The sequence below is a fragment of the Oncorhynchus masou genome, chromosome 30, assembly GCF_036934945.1.
Source record: "Oncorhynchus masou masou isolate Uvic2021 chromosome 30, UVic_Omas_1.1, whole genome shotgun sequence".
NCBI lineage: Eukaryota > Metazoa > Chordata > Actinopteri > Salmoniformes > Salmonidae > Oncorhynchus > Oncorhynchus masou.
Window position 1 is genome coordinate 52,169,458 of NC_088241.1, and position 26,414 is coordinate 52,195,871.

Below are 26,414 nucleotides of genomic sequence, written 5' to 3' on the forward strand. Positions count from 1 at the left end.
TTTAAGAAGATAATTTGTAGAAATGGGCGGGGTTTATTACTTTGTGGCTGTGGTGACTAGTGACGACAGTGAATAACTAATAGCTAGCGAACATCTACTGAAAAAAATACACAATCGTGAATACTCAACTAATGTCGGTACCAAAGTAAAACAAGCAATCAAATAACGTCAGCTTGCCGCACCTTGATAATCGATGTGCGAGCCACATCAAATGTCAACTGGTTGAATCGTTGCATGCACTGACAGCTGTCAGGGAAATGGAACATATCCGAACGCCTAAGGTAAGAAAGCTAGCTGGCGCCATTCACGTTACTGTTTTTTTGTTTAACCTCAGCAAAACATGTCAAATGCATATGATGTAGCTAGTTAACTAACTTTAGCTAGCTATAATAACTTGCTTTGCAATTACAACAACGTCTGGTGCGTTGACAATGGTGCCCTAAAAGCTAACGTAAGGCCTGACAGATACAGGGCCAGTTAATTAGTTAGTTAGCTAGCTAACTTGTTAATATGCCCAGTCTTGTTTTGGTTCCAAGAGAAGCGGATGCTGCACGGCTGTATGAATGGCCATTACAATGGTTGTTTAGAATGGGCAAGTTGGCTCGCGCTTTGGGTGGTGATTGTAGAACTTGATAGAGAGAGCTTCAGGGAAGCCACTGTAGACGTTGCTAGTAATATAAAACAGTATAGGTGGAGACAACCAAGTAGGCTACACCATGAAGACAATCTTTTTTTTCTTCTGTTTTGACAACAGACTGTCTGATGTGTTGTGTGCCAGTGACCTGTTTTTCTCGCTAGCCGCCTCCTGCAGCTGCCTGTCCTCCTTGGCACAAACACGATATTAGATTTATTATACCAGCTGGATGTTTCCAGATAATGCACTTAGTGTGACAGATCATGGGGCCACCACTACGCCAAATGAGCAAAGTGGATTTTTTTGTTTGTATTTGTGCTATAGTCAGAATAATGAGCTAGTTATGCAATGATTTGCTATAGTGAGTAACAGACGTCATCACAGCCGCTGTTTTCACAATACAGGCTCAAAGCTTTCATGTTGGTGGCACTGCAGTGAAGAGCCACCTTAAAGTCCTTTTGTAATTTTTTTATCAGTGAAGTGCCACCTGAAGGAGTGTGTCGTCTGAACTGGCACTTGTCGTGTGTGTTTGTTTTGTTCAGGTGAAAGATGGTGGGTGTGGTCGCCTGCAAGGGTGTTACCCATCTGCAGTATTTTAGGCTCTGCCCCCCTGGACCCTGTTTGAACTCTTAATTAAAACATACAGACAGTCAACTCCTGAGATTTGCTGTGGCCTTGGGTCATGGGTGCACTAATCTGAATCATGCTGATATCCGAATCAAGGAAATAGGCCTTGGGACTGTGGAACTGCAATGCAGTTGGTGAACAGGACAGTCATCAGCTTGACTTCAGGCCTGTCATCAACCTTTTCTTTCCTCCTCTCTCTGTGTGTGTGTGTGTGTGTGTGTGTGTCAGTCTGCACAAACACACACACTCTCTTCTGTTTGCTACCAGGCCTTGACTGAGCTGACTGATCGCCATCCTGTGGCGTTGCCTAGCACCACACTGGTTGCTGGGAAACAGAGAGAGACTCAAAGAGAGGGAGAGAGAATAGGCTAGCCTATTTGTTAATCACAGATTAGAATAGTGCGGATGAAGTATATTCAGTCAAGTGTTCTAAATGCCATTAAAGTGATACAACCTACAGGGTGTGAAGCCAAATGTGAGAGTTAAATGAAGTAGTTCTTCATCTTGTAACCACTGTCAACAGGAGTCAGTGAACCAGGAATGTGTTTTTTTTTTTTTTTTAGCAGTGTCCAGTCAGGAAATTATCAACTCTGGTTCGACAGACTCTGTCAATGTTCTACTGACATTCATGCTGTGGGAGTATTAGTGAGGACATGGTAATAGGGCCAAAGGTTTTCACTACAAGTGTTTTTGTGCTTGGGTTTGAGTGAACAAGGGAAAGAGAGTCCAAATCTCTTTACATAATGTTGCAAGGAGACAGGTTTGACAGGTGTCAACGTAATCATAATTGTACCTGTGCAGGTGGAGCAGGTGCGTCTGTTGGAACGCTTCAGTAACAAGTCCACCAGCGGGACGCTGCACCTGACAGCCACACATCTCATCTTCGTGGAGAGCAATAACGCTGCCACCACCGCTGCACAGGAGATCTGGGTAAGAAGTACCTCTGTTCTAATACGGAATACAGAACACACCTCATCTCACACAGCGCTCTAAATTCAGAATGTAGGACTTGCTAATGCCTGACACACCCCATTTCAGATTAGTGTTCAATAATATCATAGGTGTGTGTGTGTGGTGGGTGGTGAGGAAGTAGGGCAGTGTGAGGTGTGTGTAGTCTGTCTAGCGGTGATAGTTACTGTTGAGACACCGTGGGAACTGGGTTCGGCCTTCCTCAAGTGACAACTGTTGCTACAGTAACCTGCTGGCCCAGCCTATTCTCAACATCGCCTTGGTAACCTGTTGGCAGTGCCAGGTGGAAAGGGAGGGGTGAGAGAGTAGGAATGAGGGAAGACCGTAAGCTCTTATTAGGCCTACTTGACTTGATAAATCAAACTGAATTTGTCACATGTGCCGAATACAACGTGTAGACCTTACCGTGGAATGCTTACTTACCTTAACCAACCATGCAGTTCAAGAAAGAGTTAAGAAAATGTTAAAACTGAAGTAAAAAGTAACACAATAAAATAACAATAACGAGGCTCTACAGGGGGTACCGAGTCAATATGCGGGGTACAGGTTAGTCGAGGTAATTTGTACATGTCTGAAGTGACTATGCATAGATAATAAACAGCGGGTAGCAGCAGTGCAAAACAAACTGTCTATGACTGGAGTCTTTGACTGTTTTTGGGGCTTTCCTCTGACACCGCCTAGTATATAGGTCCTGGATGGCAGGAAGCTTGGCCCCAGTGACGTACTGGGCCATAGGCACTACCCTCTGTAGCTCCTTAGTCAGCTGTTGAATCGGGTAGGTTAGTTAGTGCTGGCTGGGTTGGAGTCTGGAACGGAAATCTGTAAACCGTGTAGCTCCAGGCCCACGGTTGGAGTCGGATCTCTTAACAAAGACACTGCTGCCAGGCTTCCTACACACTTCCTTCCTCTTCCTACTGCTGAGCAAGGGGAATAGTGTATGTCAATTTGGTAGCTAGCACTCAGTCAGAGTATGTGTAGCAAGGCAAAATGTGCCTCCAGGGCATATATATTCAAGAGATGCTAAGACTTTGTCTTAGGCTTGGGCAGTGTCCAGATTGTCATAACTTCATACCGGGCTATTCGGTAGTACCGGTACTGAATACAAGGGGCGCTATTGTAATCCAAAGGTTAGCAATGCTAATAAATACATGTAAAATCCCATAAACAGTGCCAACTAAATATTAACGACCGTATTGGGAACATTGTAATACAGTCTCTGACCTAAAGTATTTGCAGGACAAACATCCCAGCTCATAAAGTTATACAAGTAACTCCAAAATGCTACTCAGTTTGCTGCACGTGCAAAACAAGGCTCTTGATCCAGAGGGGATTCTTCTATTACCAGGCTAACCACTTACAGTGGATGTTCCACTAAAAGTTTGGCGATTATGCTGCGGGACTTAGAGGTAATTTGTGGTTTAGTACGGTACCCTGCGTCACCACTTCATTGCTCCAGACCAGCGCAAGGGGGAGTTGGAGTGCTGATTATGCTTTTGGGTCCTACGGTGTCTTTAACTGACAATGAATGGGCAACATAAACCTAAATAGAAACTGATAATTGTGCACGACTCCAGTATCACTTACTAATACTGTTTATTTTGTTAGGTCCGACCGGTCACGTTGTACAGCGCCTAAGTGGCGCAACGGTCTAAGACTCTGCATAGCAGTGCAAGCTGTGTTGCTACAGATGCTGGTTCAATACCCGTGCCCACCTCGACTGGGGGACCCATGAGATGACTGTAGGTTTTTGGTTTCTCTCCACACGAGGGCAAGGGTGCGCCGCAGAGCCGCATACAGAAGACGGACCTAGCCCATGAGAAAGGGGTGGTGGACCCCCGCCCCACTGGGTAGCACAGAGCAACACTTTAAGGGGGATTGCACTAATAATGGCGCTAACTAGGGAATCGTTCACACTGTTCTTAGTGCCAGTCTGCACATTCAAACTAAAATAATGTAACTAATAATGGCATCTTTATGCTTTCATTTTATAAAATAATGATAAAAATATCCTCCAATCCTCTATATTTAATTATTGGCGGAGAGTCACATCATATTTTTTGCTATACTGCAGGCCTACCGTAGGCGACATGAGTCTCACTAGTGTTGAGTAATATGCTGTTAAAAGTGGTGGTCTTATTTATTTAAAGAGTACATTGAAGTTCCATCCTAATGGAAACAGAGGGATTTTTGTTTTTCTTGGATTAGAAACACCATAATATTAAACAAATTAATTAGGGTTTCTCTTCATTTGACTATTTTCTACATTGTAGAAAAGTAGTGAAAATATCACAACTATGAAATAACCCCTATGGAATCCGTTAAGAACAAATTATTTACTAGGACAGCCTACTCCTTCCTCTCTGTTGAATTGAACCCCGGTTTCCCGCGTGCCTGCATGACACAGGGATTCTTTAGCTAAATAGCCCAGTACTGTAGGCTACTCCCGGCCGTCACGTTGTACAGCGCCATATTTTCCGTGCTATCCTAACGGAAACCCGGAGGGTTTTTCATTTTTCTTAGGATAGAAACACCATTTCTTTATCAGCCCATTACACTATGTTTTAAATTCTGTAGTACAGCCGCTATTGAAGGCTATCAAATGCTTCTCAAAGATGCCCTTTGGTGGTCAAAGTAGCACAAACTAGCATTAATGGTACCAGTGGTTCACACTTAAATAACGTGCCATAGAATTCTGCGTCACCATGCAAGCTGTGTTGCAGTACCCTGCAACTTTTAAAGGAGGTACCGCTGTAACTAGATGGCTCACAAGCTACTAAATGAACAAACCAAATGAACAACTACAGAGCATTTAGCACATCTTTAGACAGTTAACTTAATAGTTATAAGAGTTTTTATAAGACATTTTTAGTTTAAATTCCATACTGTAGCTAGGTCACCTAGATCACCTGGCTGCACAACAGTGGGTGACTCACAAGACCATGGTCTCTCATCATTGTGTGCTTTTAAACAAACACCATGTGACTGGTGAATAGCGTCACACTTCATAATGAAAAAATTATGTGACTGGTGAAATGAAGAACACAATCTTTATCTCCTAATGTATAGCACAATTTGACTGCAGGTATTTACTTAAATGTAGCTACAAACGTTCACATTTAAAAAAAAAATAAAAAAAAACGTCTCAAATAGGGTATTGAAAATCCATTTCTATTTTCAAATAACCCGGTATACGGTATATCGCCCAAACTTACTGTCTGACTCATTGCTACTTCTCTCTCTCTCACACACACACACACACACACACACTTAGTGTTGGAATGTTCTGCTAGTCATTAACTATGCTGATGAATGCGCATTTTAATAATGTCCCAGGGTTGGAGTCACTATAAGGATGTTGGTTATCTAATATGATTATGGTGATGGGATGATTTAAATATGCTTATTTGGTGCATTGTCCTTTCATGCTCTCTGTTTTGATGGTCATGAAAAGGCTTTAATGAATTGGTAACCTCATTCACACACTCCTGGCAGATAGAAAAAGGTGATGAGGTATGATGATAGCAATGAGCGCGTGTGTGAGTGCACATTATCTCCCTGTGTCCTTTATGTGTGTTTAAATGTTTGATAGAGTGAAAGAAAACGGTCTCTACCTCTAGATTAAGATTACTTTATTTATCTGTTTTACAAAAGGTTAACCGAAATTTGAGTTCCGCTTTTATCCCAACCCCTCTAAAAGACACACTTACATAGGTTGGAGCAGGGGACTGCTACACTGGGTGCCCATGAACCAGTTGTTGTGGGAGTTTAAATGCCTTGCTTAAGGGCACAATGGCAGGCAATCACATCTAGGATTTGATACCAGCGCTCTTCCAGTTGCCAGCTCACTTCCCAACATATTTTTCCAGTCAGACCCGGGATTCGAACTGGAAACCTCCGGTGGCTGGCTTTTAACTGCTAAGTTACCTGCTGCCCCTACAGTATGTCCTGTGGTGTCATATTAAGGAAAGGTGTCATGACTGTTTTGTGTTCCCCTCCAGATCCTGCACCACCACATAGCGTCAGTGGAGAAGCTGTCGTTGACCACCAGCGGTTGTCCTCTGGTCATCCAGTGTCGTAACTTCAGAGTGGTCCACTTTGTGGTCCAGAGAGAGAGAGACTGTCACGACATCTACAGCTCACTGCTCAGATTGCTACGACCAGGTACCTACTGTACCTGAGCGTGTGTGTGTTTCAGTTAGGGCTTGACGGTGATGGTTATTGGTCAGCTAAATGACCGTGGTCACCGTTTTAAAATCGTTAGAATAGCATTTTTATTTAAAAAAAAATGTAAGATGCACATTTCTTCCTCTCCTCTGCTCCTGACTGCATGTGCTGCTGCTGCAGGGAGGGGGTTGTTGCCGAGGCAACCAAAGACTTGTTTGCCACAACACCTTGCTTGTTTCATTCAGCAAGGAGCAACAGTTTCATCACGTTGTAAAGAGTCCATGTTACCGCGGAAATGGACTCAACCGCAAGAATGACCTGCCGTCCTGTCTTCAGTCAGCAGTTCATTCCACCCCCCAAAAAACAAAAACTAAACGGTTATGACTGTTTATTTTAATGAGTCTTCATTCATAATCGTTGGTTAGATGATTATAAGGTAATTGTGCCCGCTTACTTTGAGTGTGCAGGACGGTTGAGTTGATTGAAGTTTCTAAAGAATGTTGACATTTGCTCTCTCCCTCTTCTCCATCTCTGTCTCCCTCCCTAGTATCCTATGATGAGCTCTATGCGTTCTCCTACAACCCCAAGCAAAACGAGCAGCAGAGAGAGGAAGGCTGGCAGCTCATCGATCTGGGGACGGAGTTTGAGAGGATGGGCGTACCCTGTGACCGATGGCAGCTCACTGACGTCAACAGGGACTACAAGGTGGGCAGAGCGTTCCAATAGGATTCAGGATATAATGGAATAAGATTGGTTCAATATTTGACAACAAATCCCATGTTTCCTGTTGTAGATATGTGACACGTATCCCAGGGACCTGTATGTGCCCATTACAGCCAGTAAGCCCATCATCGTCGGCAGCTCCAAGTTCAGGAGTAAAGGACGCTTTCCTGTCCTCACATACTTCTACCAGGAGAAGAAGGTAACACCTTACCCCACCCTACCCATCTTCACCCTTACCGTAATTTATTCTAAAATGTATTAAGTCGTTTTTTGTGTTTTTTCAATCTACACACAATACCTCATACTGAAAAAGAAAAACAGGTTTGTAGATTGATTTAGCAAATGTATTAAAAAGAAAAAAATGAAACATATAAGTATTCAGACCTTTTTCTCAGTACTTTGTTGAGGCATCTTTGGCAGCGATTACTTCCTCAAGTCTTCTTGGATATGACGCTACAAGCTTGGCACACCTGTATTTGGGGAGTTTCTCCCATTCTCTGCAGATCCTCAAGTTATTTCAGGTTGGATAGGGAGCGTCACAGCACAGATTTTTTTCTGGTCCTTTCAGAGATGTTCAAGTCCAGCCTCTGGCTGGGCCACTCAAGGACATTCAGAGACTTGTCCTGAAGCCACTCCTGCATTGTCTTGGCTGTGTGCTTAGGGTTGTTGTCTTGTTGGAAGGTGAACCTTTACCCCAGTCTGAGGTCTTGAGCAGGATCTCTCTGTACTTTGCTCTGTTCATCTTTCCCTTGATCCTGACTAGTCTCCCAGTCCCTGCTGCTGAAAAACATCCCCACAGCATGATGCTGCCACCACCATGCACCATGCAGGGGCCTCCAATCCTTCTTGGTCTAAGGCACTGCATCACAGTGCTAGCTGTGCCACCAGAGATTCTGGGTTCGAGCCCAGGCCCTGTCGCAGCCGGCAGACCTTCGCCTCTCCCGAGTTCGTACGGGAGTTGCAGCGATGAGACAAGACTGTAACTACTACCAATTGGATACCATGAAATTGGGTGGTTAAAAAAAGAATGATTGGGACCTTTAATGCTGGATACATTTTTGGATACCCTTCCCCAGAGCTGTGCCTCTTCCTGTGACCTTATGGCTTGGTTTTTTCTCTGAAATGCACTGTCAACTGTGGGACCTTTACAGTTGAAGTCGGAAGTTTACATACACCTTAGCCAAATACATTTAAACTCCTTTTTTTCCACAATTCCTGTCATTTAATCCTAGTAAAAATTCCCTGTCTTAGGTCAGTTAGGATCACCACTTCATTTTAAGAATGTGAAATGTCAGAATAATAGTAGAGTGATTTTATTTCAGCTTTTATTTATTTCATCACATTCCCAGTGGGTCAGAAGTTTACATACACTCAATTAGTATTTTGTAGCATTGCCTTTTTAATTGTTTAACTTGGGTCAAATGTTTCGGGTAGCCTTCCACAAGCTTCCCACAAAAAGTTGGGTGAATTTTGGCCCATTCCTCCTGACAGAGGTGGTGTAACTGAGTCAGGTTTGTAGGCCTCCTTGCTCACACATACCTTTTCTGTTCTGTTCACAAATGTTCTATAGGATGAGGTTTTGTGATGGTCCCTCCAATACCTTGACTTTGTTGTCCTTAAGCCATTTTCCACAACTTTGGAAGTTTGCTTGCGGTCATTGTCCATTTGGAAGACCCATTTGTGACCAAACTTCCTAATACTGATGTCTTGATGTTGCTTCAATACATCCACATAATTCCCCTGCTTCATGATGCCATCTATTTGGTGAAGTGCACCAGTCCCTCCTGCAGCAAAGCACCCCCACAACATGATACTGCCACCCCCGTGCTGCACGGTTGGGATGGTGTTCTTCGGCTTGCAAGCATCCCCTTTTTCTTCCAACCATAACTATGGTTATTATGGCCAAACAGTTTTATTTTTGATTCATCAGACCAGAGGACATTTCTCCAAAAAGTACAATATTTGTCCCCATGTGCAGTTGCAAACTGTAGTCTGGCTTTCTTATGGCGGTTTTGGAGCAGTGGCTTCTTCCTTGCTGAGCAGCCTTTCAGGTTATGTCGATATAGGACTCGTTTTACTGTGGATATAGATACTTTTGTACCCGTTTCCTCCAGCATCTTCACAAGGTCCTTTGCTGCTGTTCTGGGATTGATTTGCACTTTTCGCATCAAAGTACGTTCATCTCTAGGAGACAGAACACGTCTCCTTCCTGAGCGGTATGACGGCTGCGTGGTCCAATGGTATTTATACTTGCGTTCTATTGTTTGTACAGATGAATGTGGTACCTTCAGGCATTTGGAAATTGCTCCCAAGGATGAACCAGACTTGTGGAGGTCTACAACATTTTTTCTGAGGTCTTGGCTGATTTTTCTTTTGATTTTCCCATGATGTCATGCAGAGGCAAATTATGTCAATTAGCCTATCAGAAGCTTCTAAAGCCATGATGTCATTTTCTGGAATTTTTCAAGCTCTTTAAAGGCACAGTCAACTTAGTGTATGTAAACTTCTGACCCACTGGAATTGTGATACAGTGAAAAAATCTGTCTGTAAACAATTGTTGGAAAAATGACTTGTCATGCACAAAGTAGATGTCCTAACTGACTTGCCAAAACTATAGTTTGTTAACAAGAAATTTGTGGAGTGGTTGAAAAACTAGTTTTAATGACTCCAACCTAAGTGCATGTACACTTCTGACTTTAACTGTATATAGACAGGTATGTACCTTTCCAATCATGTCCAATTTAATCTACCACAGGTGGACACCAATGAAGTTGTAGAAACATCTCAAGGATGATAAATGAAAATAGGATGCACCTGAGCTCAATTGAGTCTCATAGCAAAGGGTCTGTAAATAAGGTTTTTCAGGGCCTCCCGAGTGGCACAGTGACCACTAGAGATTCTGGGTTCAAGTCCAGGCTCTGTTGCAGTGACCGGGAGAGACCCATGGGGTGGCGCACAATTGGCTCAGCGTCATCCGGGTTAGGGGTGGGTTTGACCGGCAGGGATGTTCGTGTCCCATCGCATACTAGCGACTCCTATGGGGGCCAGGCACATTGCTCTTGACCTTCGCCTCTCCTGAGTCCGTAAGGGAGTTGCAGTGATGAGACGATTGTAACTATCAATTGGATACCACGAAATTGGGGAGGGGGGAAATACAAATAAATAATAAGGTATTTCAGTTTTTATTTGTAGTACATTTTCAAACATTTCTAAAAACCTGTTTTTGCTTTGTCATTATGGGATATTGTGTGTAGTATTTAAAAATAAACATTTTAGAATAAGGCTGTAACGTAATAAAATGTGTAATAAGTCAAGGGGTCTGAATACCCATCTTCACCCTAAACATATAACACGTATCTGCTTTTATTTGGCCCCCCAAGTTCTTTCTTTTTATTGTTGAGAATTTTAATCAGTCCCAAGTGATTTTAATTTAAGTCATCTGTTCCCAAGTATTCCCACACATAATGGAGAGAAATTATTGTATACAAATGTAAGGTTTGAAATGATTGTGCTAGTCGAATATTATCTGTTTGGGCAATTTACAGTCTACAAATGATTTTATAATTATGTTCAGGCCCCCTGACCTCTGTACTGTAACTTTTAACATTTCACCCCAAGACAATATTCCCAACCTAACAAGTCTCTGTAAATCGTCCGGTTCGGTGTATGGGGCCTAACCCCTGTTTTCCGTGCTCGACCCTGTCCCCTGCAGGCAGCAGTGTGTCGGTGCAGCCAGCCTCTCTCTGGGTTCAGCGCACGATGCCTGGAGGACGAGAGCATGTTGCAGGCCATCAGCAAAGCCAATCACAACAGCCGATTTGTCTATGTCATGGATACCAGGCCCAAGGTACCTAATCGCAACATTGTTAGCAAGCTCTTCCCAAAAAATGTGGACATTCTCAGTCCATTCCTTCATTCTTTTGTTTATCGCCCTCCCTCTCTGCAGTTGAATGCCATGGCCAACAGAGCAGCAGGTAAAGGCTATGAGAATGAAGATAACTACTCCAACATCCGCTTCCAGTTTGTGGGGATCGAGAACATCCACGTGATGAGGACCAGCCTACAGAAACTCCTGGAAGGTCAGACGGGCACACTCACTCACACCACACATGCACTACACCTACATGCACTATTTACTCTACCCCTTCCATCTCTCTCTGCCTGTCTCAGTGGTGGGAAGTCGTTTTCTGTCGGTAAATGACTACCTGCTGGGCTTGGAGAGCTGTGGTTGGCTACGGCACGTCAAAGCTGTGGTAGATGCAGCCATCTTCCTCACCAAGGTAAGGCCATGTCCTTTCTCCAATCACTTTCTGTTTTCCACTTCAGTTTAGTCACACTGTGATTGCAGACATTTAGGGGTTTAAACGTTCATTTGGGTTCCTTAACGTTTTAAGAAAAATCTCAAACCGAAAAACAATGTAGCAGTGCAGTTATCACAAAACATGATTTTGCGTGTTATATCCTAACTAGACTATATGCTATATAGGTCTGGGGAAAGTTGTTTCATTTAAATAAAACCAGAGCGGAAGAGGTGAACTTGAGGCTACTATGGTGAATTTGCGAGGAATGCAAAACAGATTACCAAGACATATGCACACCTCTCTCCCTCACGCTGGCTCGCCTGGGGGCGTATTCATTCTGCCGATTCTGTTGCAAAACTATTCTTAAACAGAAGAAAACGGGGAGGGACCTACCTGCATTTGTCTGTAGAAACTCTAGTTTTAGTTGAAACACGCTTCTTAACTGTTAGAGCAGTGTTATGATCATGATGCCAGTGTGTGTTCAGTCTTCCGTCTGTTGCGTGTAGAATATCCTAGCCTATTCATTGATAATAGGCCCTGCTTTACTGAAGTTGCGAGACATTGCAAGGAAATAAATTGTGAGATACAGCATCCCGTTGCGATATACAGCTTTTGACTGCCTATAGATGGGCCTAGTGCACGGTTCTGACTGTCTGCCTGGTGGCCGACCTGACTATGCTGTGCCCCTCGCTATCCATCCCTCGCTAGCTCGCTATGAAAGATGCAAGTGTTTGTGTTCGTGGAAGTACGGGAACTACTCAGTTTCCTCTGTTCCAAAAATACTGAATCTTTAGGAGTTGATTCTGAGCGGAATCTAATCTTGACATTCAGAAATGGGAGTCAACACCGGGAGTCGACGTGCAGCTGAGGAATCAATTATTTTGGTGTCGACACTCCACCATTTTTCTAATTTCTCACATGAAGCAGGTAGCCTAGCACTTAGAGCATTGGGCCAGTAACCGAAAGGTCACTGGTTCTAATACCCTAATCCTGACCATGTAAAACAACACATTTTACTGCACCTTTCCGGTGTGTGTGACAATTAAAACATTGTATTTAAAAATATATCATTTATTTACAAGTCATGATAATGGCAACGGTAGTGATTTAACTTCAGTCCCCCTCCCCCATAGGCAGTGACCGTAGAAGGAGCCAGTGTGTTGGTCCACTGTTCAGACGGCTGGGATCGGACAGCCCAGGTCTGCTCTCTGGGAGCTCTGCTCATGGACCCCTACTACCGCACCATCAAAGGCTTCATGGTGTGTGTGTGTGCTACTGCACCATCAAACAACTTCCCTATGCCTGTAGAGGAAGGAAACATGTCATAAGAAACTCTGCTCTCTCTGTGTTTCAGGTCCTCATAGAGAAAGACTGGATCTCATTTGGACACAAGTTTGCAGACAGGTGTGACCAGTTGGATGGAGACCCCAAGGAGGTGTCCCCCGTCTTCACACAGTTCCTGGAGTGTGTGTGGCAGCTCACCGAGCAGTTTCCCCAGGTGTGTGTGTGTGTGTGTGCAGGCATCTGGTGTTTCCAGTATACTCACCACATAGCAGCCATCACAGTGGAAGAGTGAGGAATTATTGTGGTGGTGATGATGCTACCTACTCTTCCTCAGGCGTTTGAGTTCAGTGAGTGGCTGCTGCTGCAGATCCATGAACATGTTCACTCCTGTCAGTACGGAAACTTCCTGGCTAACAACCAGAGACGGAGAGAAGAGCTGCAGTGAGTAAACCACAAACATGCATGCTTTCCATCTCTCTCCCACTCACTCACTCACTCACTCAATCTTCTCTCTCTCTCCTGCCAGACTTGGAGACAGGACTCACTCTCTGTGGGCGTTTCTGTTAAGAGAGCAGCAGAACTACCTAAACCCTGCCTACTGCCCCACCTACGCAGACACACACCCCGTCCTAGAACCCTCCACCCTGCCCTGCCACTTCAAGTAAGAACTAGTCCCTTACCTCCTCTCTCTCTCTCCTTCCCTCATCCAATCTCCTCTAAGAATATAATTTCTCTATCCTTTCCTCATCTTCCTAATCTCTGTTTCACTCCACACTGCTTTGTCCCACCTGGACAAAAGGAACACTTATGTGAGGATGCTGTTAATTGACTACAGTTCACCGGTCAACACCCTAGTGCCCTCCAAGCTCATCACTAAGCTAAGGACCCTTCTGCAACAACATATCCGCCACACTGACCCTCAACAAGGGGGCCCCTCAGGGGTACGTGCTTAGTCCCCTCCTGTTCACCCATGACTGTGTGGCCGAGCACGACTCCAACACCATCATTAAGTTTGCAGGTGGTGGTAGGCCTGATCACCGACGACGATAAGACAGCCTACAGGGAGGAGGTCCGAGACCTGGCAGTGTGGTGCCAGAACAACAACTTCTCCCTCAACGTCAGTAAGACAAAGGAGCTGATCCTGGACTATAGGAAATGGAGGGCCGAGTACGCCCCCATCCACATAGACGGGGCTGTTGTGGGACAGGTCTAAAGCTTCAAGTTCCTCTTTGTCCACATCACTAAGGAACTATCATGGTCCACACATCAACACAGTCGTGAAGAGGGCACGACAACGCCCCTTTCCCCTCAGGAGGCTGAAAATATTTCTCATGGGTCCTCAGATCCTCAAAGCCTTCTACAGCTGCACCATTGGGATCATCTTGACTGACTGCATCACCACTTGGTATTGTAACTGCTTGGCATCCGACAACAAGATGCTACAGAGGGTAGTACATACGGCCCAGTACATCACTAGGGCTGAGCTCCCTGCCATCCAGGACCTCTATACAGGGCGGTGTCAGAGGAAGGCCCTAAAAATCTTCTGTCATAAACTGTACAGTACCCTGTGTATATAGCCATCCACCCCCCAAAAAAAATTTATTTTCAATAAAATAAAATCTCTGCATTGCTGGGAAGGGTCCGTAATTGAGCATTTCACTGTTAGTTTACACCTGTTGTTTACGAAGCAAATACAATTACATTTTGATCTCTTCCTCCTCTCCATCCCTCTCTCTCATCAACCCTACCCTGTTATACCTTCTTTTCTCTCTGTCTCACTCTGTCTCTCTCGCTCTCTCTCTCTCTGTGTGTCAGGTTCTGGAGGAATATGTACCACCAGTTTGATCGCTCCATGCACCCCCGTCAGTCTGTCCTGAAGAACGTTCTCACCCTGAAAGAGAGTAACTGCCAACTGGAGAACACAATAAAAGACCTGGAGGCTGTGAGTACTTGTATCTCACTAGGGTCTGGGTTGATGGGTTGTTTTGAGGGCAACTATCGTTTTTCTATCCTGTTTCGTGCTTATTTTGATGTTTTTATGCATCTTTTTCATGGTGCAGTGTTAACGCATTGTTTGTTTATTGGAGAAGGGGGTGTATAGATGGGGGAGGGATGAGCAGAGGCAGGTTGTTGTAGTAACAGAAACTCTGGTGGTGGAGGTGAGTACAGGGTCTGTGTGGAATGGTAAGCATGCTGAGGAGATGAGTACAGGCTCTGTGGGGAACGGTAAGCATGCTGAGGAGGTGAGTACAGGGTCTGTGGGGAACGGTAAGCAGGCTGAGGAGATGAGTACAGGCTCTGTGGGGAACGGTAAGCATGCTGAGGAGGTGAGTACAGGGTCTGTGGGGAACGGTAAGCAGGCTGAGGAGGTGAGTACAGGGTCTGTGGGGAACGGTAAGCATGCTGAGGAGGTGAGCATGCTGAGGAGGTGAGTACAGGCTCTCGGTAAGCATGCTGAGGAGAATGGTAAGCATGCTGAGGAGGTGAGTACAGGCTCTGTGAGGAGGGGAACGGTAAGCATGCTGAGGAGATGAGTACAGGCTCTGTGAGGAGGTGAGACACGGTAAGCATGCTGAGGAGATGAGTACAGGCTCTGTGGGGAACGGTAAGCATGCTGAGGAGGTGAGTACAGGCTCTGTGTGGAATGGTAAGCATGCTGAGGAGGTGAGTACAGGCTCTGTGGGGAACGGTAAGCATGCTGAGGAGATGAGTACAGGGTCTGTGTGGAACGGTAAGCATGCTGAGGAGGTGAGTACAGGCTCTGTGGGGAACGGTAAGCATGCTGAGGAGATGAGTACAGGGTCTGTGGGGAAGCGGCTGAGGAGGTGAGTACAGGCTGAGGAGGTGAGTACAGGGTCTGTGTGAGGAATGGTAAGCATGCTGAGGAGATGAGTACAGGCTCTGTGGGGAACGGTAAGCATGCTGAACGGTAAGAGAGGAGAGTACAGGGTCTGTGGGCCCTGAGGAGATGAGTACATACAGCATGCTGAGGAGGGAACTGTCTAGCTTCCTGAGGGAGACTAAAGGGAAAAAGAAGGTTCCGCTGAGGAGGTGAGTACAGGGTCTGTGTGGAATGGTAAGCATGAGTGTTATATTCTGAGGGAGACTGCTTCTGAAAGGTTTGTAAGGTCAGCACAACACCTGATGAAGAATGAGGGGTTCAGTGTCCTCTCACCCAGGAAGCAGTATAGGCTAAGAAAGTGGGTCACATTGGTGCGTACGGTAAATTGATAGGTCTTTTATGGCACGGTGGCTTCATGGGCTACTCTACTGGTTTCTAATTGTGGTGTATTCTCTCCCACCTGGAGATTTTATGGTTAGGCTCCCTTAACATGAAAGCAGCAGAGACTGGGGGGAGAGGGGTTTGTAAAACAAAACAATTTCAATGTGAATCTTTTTTTTATATATATATATATATAAAATGTATTTATTTATTTTACAAGAGACTCAGTGATGTGAAGAATGAAGTGGATGGGGGTCTGGTGAAAGGGGGCGCAGGTGCTGAGCCATGGCACAAAGCTTAGTGCAGGGTAGCTATGCTTCCCCCTGGGACTGTGTGTCAACATTAGTGGTTAGAGACTAAATCCACAACCTTTGCTTTCATGAATGTGTATGCACCTAGTCCAGGATGGGAGAGGGGCTTTTGTAAAGGTGGTTGGGGGAGGGTGAACTCCTTTGGATCGTATCTATACATTCAAAAATCAGAGCAATACGCAAGTGAGAGCCTCCATTCTCCCAGTTGCACTTTCAGACCATCATATTGCCATGGCTCACTTCTCTGTTTCACCAGAGCCCAGCCAGGTGTCCTATTGAAAATTCAAATTAAAGCTCTTACAAGGTAACACTTTTTGCTCAAGCTTCCAAGGCTTTTGGGAGAGGTGGGGACATCGGAAAGGGGAGTTTGAGTCTCTGTCAGTGGTGGAATGTATGGAAAGCCCAGATTGGGTTTTTCTGTCAGCAGTATACAGCTTTTTCTTGTTCAGGGTACTTGTGTAGCGGAGGTTGAGCTGGTGTGGCAGGATAGGGTGGGGGATGCAAGATCATCTATCAACTACACTGGGACATGGGGCTCTTTATCCCATCAAAGAGAAAGGAGCACTTGTAAGAGCTGGATTTTCCATGTTGAGAGAGAGAGAGCTGTCAGCATCCATTTCTTGTTTGGGTTGGAAAAACAAGAGTGGGGAAACCAAGAAAAGCCCTTGTTTACTTTTGTCTGATGGGCGTGTAACTTCTGTTGTGAGGGAGATACACCCCCTCCCCACGGCGGATTGCTTGCGGACATGCAACGCAAATACATGGATTATTTTCTGTCCAGGAGGGAGGACAAGGCCTGGTGGACCTGGAGAGCAGGGTGGCATCATTCTGACTCGAAGCAGTGTAGAGGCTACTGTACCACAATGATGTTAGCTGGAGGGAACCAGCATGTTGTCTGTTTATGAGTGGTTTAGGGCTGGGCCGCAAGCTCTTCTTCATGAGAAGAAGCCGGAGAGACTAAACGAAGCAGGGGTCTCTGATTTCTATGCTGCAGTACTGAGTGCCTGGCAGCTACTGAGGCCCACACGAGGGGGGGCGTGGGAGAAGCCCATCATCCACAACCCACTGATCCCTTTGAGGTCTGTTTGTTCAGCCACCCTGCAGTGACGTTTAATGGCAGCAGGAGACTAGCTGACCAACGACTGGTGGGGGATGGAAAACCCCCAGGAGTTGGCACAACAGGCGGGACTAACGTCTCTCAGGTTGCTGGAGAGAGTCATGGGAAGGTCCAGGAGGCTCTGCCTGAGCCAGTGAAGCGTGTGCTAGAGCAGCCTCTGGAGGAGTGGCCACCACTGCAAGTGACAGCAGAGACTGATATTACTGATATTTAGTATGCCGAGCCTGTGGGAGTTTGTGGATGTGGGGGGTAAGGCGCTGTCCCCCTTCCGTGTCAAGGTTAGGCACATCAGGAGCTTAGTGGGAGTGACGGGGCATCAGGGGGTTGTGGGGGGCTGAGAGCATGGCAGGGTATAGGTGGAGGGTGCTCTATAAGCTCCCAGTGCCAAACATGTCAGAGGACCTCCAGTGGAGGGTATTACATGAAGCACTGGTCACCAATAGCTATAGGGTTGACCTGGGAGTTGGGGAGGGGTATCTGTTTTGTGCAGTGACTGAGACTGATCATGTATTTTCTGAGTGTCAGGATAATGTTGTTATTGTCTCTAGACTCTGTGTGTGAGGTGGGGAGTGGTCTTCTCTGTGGGGATGTTTGTGATTGGGGCCAAGCTATTCAAGCAGAGAAAAGGGTCAAATGTGTTTTGCTGAACTGTTTGTTTGGCCAGGCCATTGTTGGCTGTATGGCTAACAAGAACAAACCTTGTCTTAGGTTTGAATTGTATAAAATTATTAATAGTGTGGCGTCATTTCAGGAGGGGTGGGGGCTCAGGGGCTGTCTCTTTGTATACATCAATGATGTCGCTCTTGTTGCGGATGATTCTTTGATCCACCTCTATGCAGACGACACCATCCTGTATACATCTGGCCCTTCTTTGGACACTGTGTTAACTAACCTCCAGATGAGCTTCAATGCCATAAAACTCTCCTTCTGTAGCCTCCAACTGCTCTTAAATGCAAGTAAAACTAAATACATGCTCTTCAACCGATCGCTGCCCGCACATGCCCGCCCGTTCAGCATCAACTACAAATACCTAGCTCTCTGGCGAGACTAAACTCTCCTTCCGGACTCACAATAAGCATCTCCAATCCAAAATTAAATCTAGAATGGCTTCCTATTTTGCAACAAAGCATCCTTCACTCATGCTGCCAAACATACCCTCGTAAAACTGACTATTCTACCCATCTTCAACTTCGGTGATGTCATCTATAGAATAGTCTCCAACGCTCTACTCAATAAATTGGATGTAGTCTATCACAGTGCCACCCATTTTGTCACCAAAGCCCCATATACTACCCACCACTGTGACCTGTACACTCTCGTCGGCTGGCCCTCGCTTCATACTCATTGCCAAACCCACTGGCTCCAGGTCATCTACAAGTCTACGCTAGGTAAAGCCACGCCTTATCTTAGCTCACTGACATGCGCTCCAGCGGGTATATCTCCCTGGTTACCCCCAAAGCCAATTCTTCCTTTGGCCGCCTCTCCTTCCAGTTCTCTGCTGCCAATGACTGGAACGAACTGCAAAAATCACTAAAACTGGAGACCCTTACCTCCCTCACTAGCTTTAAGCACCAGCTGTCAGAGCAGCTCACAGATCACTCCACCTGTACATAGCTCATCTGTAATTAGCCCATCTAATCTACCTCATTCCCATACTGTATTTATTTATTTATCTTGCTCCTTTGCCCCCCAGTATCTCTACTTACACATTTGTCTTCTGCACATTCCACTGTCTAATTGCAATATTGTAATTACTTCGCCACCATGGCCTATTTATTGCCTTACGTCTCTTATCCTACCTCATTTGCACATGCTGGATAAAGATTTTTCTACTGTATTTTTGATTGTATGTTTGTTTATTCCATGTGTAACTCTGGATAGTTATGTGTCGAACTGCTTTGCTTTATCTTGGCCAGGTCGCAGTTGTAAATGAGAACATGTTCTCAACTATCCTACCTGGTTAAATAAAGGTGTAAGTTAATAAATAAATAAAATATGGCTTGAGAGGAGGGGGTTAGAGGTACGGTTTTAATGTGGTGCTGGTGTATTGAAACGACACACAATGTGACATCAATCAGCACATCAGAATTCTGAAAACAACAGGTGATTGTGTAGAGGTATTGGTGGTGCGCAATGTGTTTTTATGGGTGGGGGGGTTCTCGTTACTTAATCTAACCCTATGTCTCCTTCTTTGTCCCTCCAGAGGCTACAGAAGCATGGCATCAGCCCCCCCACCCCGGACCCCCAGGCTTCCCCTAGAGACCAACGCATCCTCCCCACGCGCCCTCACTCCCTCATCCTGGGAGCCCCCCTCAGCCGGAAGGAGGCACAGCGACAGCAGGAGGAGGAGGAGGAGGTGGGAGAGGAGGTGACAGAGTGCTGCAGTGACACAGAGCGGACAGTAGAGGGCAGCAGCGGTACAGAGCGCAAGGAGAGCTACAGTGACCTGCAGGGGACATATGGGGCCAAGGCCGAGCCCGCTGTGGTCAGCCTGGAGTTTGGAGTGGCCCGCATGACCTGCTGAGGCGTGTGATACTGGAGAAATGGAGGAGGGGTGACTGGGCTGGAATGGAGGGAGGAGGAATGAGTGAGAGATGGGGTCACTAAAGGACGAGTGTGTGTGAGTGTGTGCGTGTGTGTGTGTGTTGTGTTTAGCCATATTCCTATGTTGGCGAATGAAGGTTGTATTATAAATCTTTATAGAAAGCGGCATTTACTGCACATAGAAAGGCTTGTTTTTATGAATGTTGAAAAGCACTAAAGAGAATAAATGACATGAAGATCTGCGTGTTCTGTCTGCCTATGTTATTCAACTCCACACAACTGTATCTGTGAAAGCCAATGCTCTGTAGGACAGTTCCTGGCATCAGACTGTGTCTGCTCTGATCTCTTGATGTTCAAACCATCAGATTCTCCCCTTAATCCAACGTCTAGCCGATTTTAGTAATGAACATCCCATATTTCATGTTCTTAATGTTGTGATCCTCCAGATGGGGTGACGGCCAGGTACAGATTTGAGTACCAAAACGTCTCGATCCTGCGTCTAAGCCAGAACATCTTTGGATAACCCTGTTTTAACGTGGAATTGCACTGAAATCAGATAATTTATCCTTCAAACTGTTCCATCTTCCAAGATTGCATGATTCCACTGTAATCTGAATGATGGATGTTGAAAGCTGATTTTTACTTCCATGTCCAACATTCATCCGTGGACATGGCATTGAGATAATCCCATTGGCTCCCTTGGGTTGATTGGATAATCCAGTTGGTTACCTTTGTCTCACTGGGTAAGGTCATAACCCCATTTTCAAGGTAATTGCCATAGTTACTCTGGGGTCATAGAACATTGGAGGGGTCAGCAGGAGAACAAGGATGCTGTGTGTGTGGAAGAGTTTGTCAATCCATTAGAGGAGACTAGAGCAGGGCTGTCAACTCATTCCATGGAGGGCCTAGTGTCTACTGGTTTTTCCTTTCAATGAACACCTGGACAACTAGGTGAGAAGGGAGTTCCTTACTAACTAGTGACCTTAATTCATCAATCACGTACAAGGGAGGAAGGAAAACCCACAGACGCTTGGCCCTCCATAGAATGAGTTTGACATGTGCAGTAGAGCCTCTGACCAAGTTATCGCGATCTTTCAGACAATTCCTCATGTTCCATTGGTGAGAACGTCAGGGTGACTATACCCTGATGAAGACCGCATTTCTGTCAACGTTAGCTAGGTTATTCAATTATTGCATCGGAGCTCCTAGAGAGTGCGGCTCTCCATTTATTTTTCAAGTGTTCTACTCCGCTAGGCAGCACCTCGCCTAAACAGGTGTGCGTTTCCCCCCCCCCCCCCGCCTCCACATTGGTAAGAACAGCCATAGCTGGCATCCAGCAGGTGGTCGCTATAACACACTGTGGTGACAGCAAGTAATAGGACAGTCACCCGTTGGTTTTAGTTGTTCATCGTAGTGCATCTGAGCCGGCCACTAGAACCTCCTTGGGCCCGCGGGACTGGTGTAGCTTCACTACAGTGTATAATGTAACCCCATGCCGAGGTCGGGACATTACTGTCCCCCAGCAGTCACTACAGTGTATAATGTAACCCCATGCCGAGGTCGGGACATTGCTGTCCCCCAGCAGTCACTACAGTGTATAATGTAACCCCATGCCGAGGTCGGGACATTACTGTCCCCCAGCAGTCACTACAGTGTATAATGTAACCCCACGCCGAGGTCGGGACATTGCTGTCCCCCAGCAGTCACTACAGTGTATAATGTAACCCCACGCCGAGGTCGGGACATTGCTGTCCCCCAGCAGTCACTACAGTGTATAATGTAACCCCACGCCGAGGTCGGGACATTGCTGTCCCCCAGCAGTCACTACAGTGTATAATGAAACCCCACGCCGAGGTCGGGACATTGCTGTCCCCCAGCAGTCACTACAGTGTATAATGTAACCCCATGCCGAGGTCGGGACATTACTGTCCCCCAGCAGTCACTACAGTGTATAATGTAACCCCATGCCGAGGTCGGGACATTGCTGTCCCCCAGCAGTCACTACAGTGTATAATGTAACCCCATGCCGAGGTCGGGACATTGCTGTCCCCCAGCAGTCAGTACAGTGTATAATGTAACCCCATGCCGAGGTCGGGACATTGCTGTCCCCCAGCAGTCACTACAGTGTATAATGTAACCCCATGCCGAGGTCGGGACATTGCTGTCCCCCAGCAGTCACTACAGTGTATAATGTAACCCCATGCCGAGGTCGGGACATTGCTGTCCCCCAGCAGTCACTACAGTGTATAATGAAACCCCATGCCGAGGTCGGGACATTACTGTCCCCCAGCAGTCACTACAGAAGTGTAACAGAGTTAGGATTAGACTGTCTGGAATGGGTTTATACAAGTTGACCTAAACCGTTTCTCTGATCCCTCTCACACACTGACAAGCACACAGTGTACAGATGGTATTACGTGTGTGTGTGAACATACCTTGTGAAGTTTGTCTGAAAGTAACTGGGGGAGGGGGGTAAAGCACTTGCTCCTAAATGATTTATGAATATGCCCTGCATGGGCATTGAACTAGTTCCACCAGCTCTGTAAACCTCCATGAAGACACTGTACCAATGTACTTTACCAGGCCTTTTATTCCAAGCCTGTGTGTGTGACTGTCTGTTTTCACCAATACATTGTTGCTACTCTATACTCGTGTCAGCTTTCAGTAAAGACCAGCTAAAACCTTGTAGCCCGAGACAAGAAGGTCCTTGTTGTAAATGAGCTCTGGAGGTCACTGTTACTATACATACACACACAAACACTATGTCAAGAGTGTCTGCTGAAGTGTTGGACTGCATAGACAAGACTTCACTCCCTACACTTCTCTCTCCCTCTACATGATGAACTGTGCTTCCGTAGGCCATTTAGTCCCGTTGCACTTTAACTTCCATTAAACATTAACAGGTCTTCCACACGACATGGTTCCCCTACCCTCTCCCATAGCACGCCAACATTCTGCTATGTTCTACACCCCAGACAGCCATGACACTACTGAGGGCTAAGTGTACATGCACGTCCACCCACACATACACACACGCTCCATATACACTACATGGCCAAATGTGGACACCTGCTCGTCAAACATCTCATTCTAAAATCATGGGTATTACTATGGAGTTGGTCCCCCCTTTGCTGCTACAACAGCCTCCACTCTTCTGGAAAGGCTATCCATTGGATGTTGGAACATTGCTTCCATTCAGCCACAAGAGCGTTAATGAGGTCGGGCACTGATGTTGGGCGAGTAGGCCTGGTTCGCAGTCGGCGTTCCAATTCATTCCAAAGGTGTTCGACGGGCTTGAGGTCAGGGCTCTGTGCAAGCCAGTCAGTTTCATCCACACCGATCTCGACAAACCATTTCTGTATGGATCTCGTTTTGTGCATGGGGGCATTGTCATGCTGAAAAAGGAAAGGGCCTTCCTCCAACCACAAAGTTGGAATCACAGAATCATCTAGAATGTTTGTATGCTGTAGCGTTAAGGTTTCCCTTCAGTGGAACTAAGGCCTGAACCCTAACCATGAAAAACAGCCCCCGACCATTATTCCTCCTCCACCAAACTTTACAGTCGGCACTCTGCAGGCAGAGTCCTCCTGCCATTCTCCAAACCCAGATTCTTCCGTCGTGCTGCCAGATGGTGAAGTGTGATTCATCACTCCAGAGAACTCGTTTCCACTGCTCCAGAGTCCAATGGTGGCGAGCTTTACACCACTCCAGTTGACACTTGGCATTGTGCATGGTGATCTTAGGCTTGTGTGCGGCTGCTCGGCCATAGAAACCCATTTCATGAAGCTCCCGACGAACTGTTCTTGTGCTGACGTTGCTTCCAGAGGCAGTTTGGAACTCGGTAGTGAGTGTTCCTTGCAACCAAGGACAGATGATTTTTAAGGACTTTGTGCTTGTGTGCCCTGCCTATTTGCGGCTGAGCCATTGTTGCTCCTATACATTTCCACTTCACAATAACAGCACTTACAGTTGACCAGGGCTGCTCTGATAAACTGATTTGTTGGAAAGGTGGCATCCTATGACGGTTCCACATTGAAAGTCACTGAGCTCTTCAGTATGGGCCAATATTTGTCTATGGAGATTGCATGGCGGTGTACTCAATTTTATACACCTGTCAGCAACGGGTGTGGCTGAAATAGACTAATCCACTCACTTGAAGGGATGTCCACATACTTTTGTATCTACATGTTCCCTTTTCATGCTCACATTTAGACCAGTCCTAAGACAGCAAATACAAATTGTTGACTGTACTGTACATGTGATTTTAATGTAGGAGTGTGTGTATATTCATACTCTGTCACAATGGGGGGAGTGGCTCTATGTCACTTAATAAGACCTTAAGCTGCTCTCTGTTCATTACAGGAACAAAAGAGCACAATGAGTAATCCTGGGGGGGGGGGTTACAACACACACACATACATGGATTAGTCTAATTCTGACCCAGCCACACTGAGGAGACACTCTTCCAAGTGTCCCTACCCCCAAAACCACTCACTACAAGACTCCTGGGGCTACAGAGGGGTGACCAGTGTGTGCTCTGTCTGCATGCACATGTCTGTGTACTGTGTGTTATTAATTCTGGATTAGAGGAAGGGTTATACTTTTGTATTGTTCAGAGCAGAAGATATGACCTGTTAAATCCATCAAATATGTCCTTACCACTATGGCCAGACGGATTTCTAATAAGGCAGATATGAATAAAATGGCTATTCACGGCCTGATCCATCCAATAATTGTTACCATGCCAACCACTCTCACAATCCACTCCACTCTGCTTCAGCCCATCAATGGATTGAGTCATTGGTCTGAATATGGAGTCAATAGACAGATACCTCTCTCTCTCTCACACACACACACACACACACACACGCACACACTCAGTAACACTCTGTAATGTCCTCTAACTGTCCCATTTAGTGATGAGATCAACCCAGGGGGCCTGTGAAAAAACACGTAATCGAGAGAGAGATAGAGAGTAACATACTATTTTCGCAGACAGGTAGGTACTGTAGGTAGACAAGCTAGTAGGCAGACAGACAGGAAGGTTGGTAGACAGGCAGACATGCAGGCAGACAGACAGATAAGCAGACAGACAGACAGGAAGGTAGGCAGACAGACAGGCAGGCCTGGTTAGGCTCTATCTAATAGAGTTGGCTGGGAAAGAGCATAAGGAGATCCACCTCAGCGCTTCACTCTGGGGAAGCCCTCACCTGTCTTTGTGTGTGTGTCTGTGTGGATGTTGGTAGCCTCCAGCATGTGAATGAAGACATTGTTTGATAGCAATGAGGTGGAAGATGGGTCCCGTGCCTCAAAACTAGGAAGGAAGAGGGGGAGGAGGGAAGGAGCGAGGAGAGCGGCTAAAAGTAGGTCGGGTGCTGAGGGGAGATAGGGAGGATTGGAGGAATAGAAAAGGACAAGAAAAAGGATAGTACAGATTGAGCACATAAGCAGTGCTCATATAGGAAGGAGAGAATGAAACAGTCTGTGGACAAAACACGTGGAGGGAGACAGAACAAACCGGTATGATATACAGGTACTATACATGTATGTATTTATTTCATTGGGTCAAATACACAACACAAAAAAATCTATTTCAACAGTCAGTCTTCTTTAGATGAGACTGTTAGACCACTGTCTCTTAGCTGTCATATCCTATTGGACACATGGTCCTTGACTCCATGTGGAACAGGGTTAGTTGTATACTGCCATATGTTGTATACTGCCAGGCCAAACTCTACTGGAGGTGTGTGTGTGTGTGACTGAGTGAGTGAGTGAGTGAGTGTGTGTTGAGAACATTAGCAATGCTGAAATAATTCTCTAAATCTATATGCATGCTTTATCCTATTCATTCCACTGATCAGCAGATCTACTCACACTCACACACACACACACACACACACACACACACACACACACACACACACACACACACACACACACACACACACACACACACACACAGACACAGACGCACACAGACACACAGACACACATGCAATGGGGGAAAAACAGTACACAACTGATTCTTCTCATCTGAGTGGGATTTGATGGGGTCAGTTTTTATACTTAAAGTATTTAGTTCTGAACACATACACACATGTTAGTATGTTCTGTATAGGTCACACATTCATAAGCAAACACGAGCTCATCTGTCTAACGTACTATTGAAATCTCACACAAACACGTACACACACCCACACACACACAACCACACACAGTAGTGCAGCACAAGTCAGTCTCTCTCTATGTCTCACTTTGATGGGAGGAACTAATCTGGGGGCGTGAACAAAGATGAATAAATAAAGGACAGAAAAGAAGAGAGGGAGCCATGGTGCTGATCGGGTGGGGAGGGGGGAGGGAGAGAGGGAGGAGGAGATACATGGGCAGTCCGCCAACTCTGACAAAAGCTGCTTAGCCCAACCAGTTGCCATGGATACAGTCAGGAGTAGCACCCGGTGTGTGTGTGTGTGTGTTTGAGAGAGAGAGAGAGGGAGAGAGAGAGAGAGAGAGAGAGAGG

The 26,414-nt window shown here is 46.0% G+C and overlaps 1 protein-coding gene across 2 annotated transcripts; it reads left to right on the forward strand.

Annotated features, from left to right (window-relative positions):
* Positions 1–37: 37 nt before the first annotated feature.
* On the forward strand, positions 38–20,139 carry LOC135522738 (myotubularin-related protein 6-like). Of its 2 annotated transcripts, XM_064949278.1 has the most exons (14): positions 38–281; positions 2,063–2,191; positions 6,229–6,391; positions 6,942–7,099; positions 7,188–7,316; positions 10,830–10,964; positions 11,064–11,196; positions 11,288–11,397; positions 12,552–12,677; positions 12,773–12,916; positions 13,037–13,143; positions 13,229–13,363; positions 14,518–14,644; positions 19,557–20,139. In XM_064949278.1, the coding sequence occupies exons 1-14, from the start codon at positions 258–260 to the stop codon at positions 19,875–19,877; spliced, it is 1,941 nt and encodes a 646-aa protein (XP_064805350.1). In that variant the 5' UTR covers positions 38–257; the 3' UTR covers positions 19,878–20,139. The 2 variants fall into 2 exon arrangements, with proteins under 2 accessions (XP_064805350.1, XP_064805349.1); XM_064949277.1 differs by having other exon boundaries at positions 10,830–11,196.
* Positions 20,140–26,414: the final 6,275 nt, after the last annotated feature.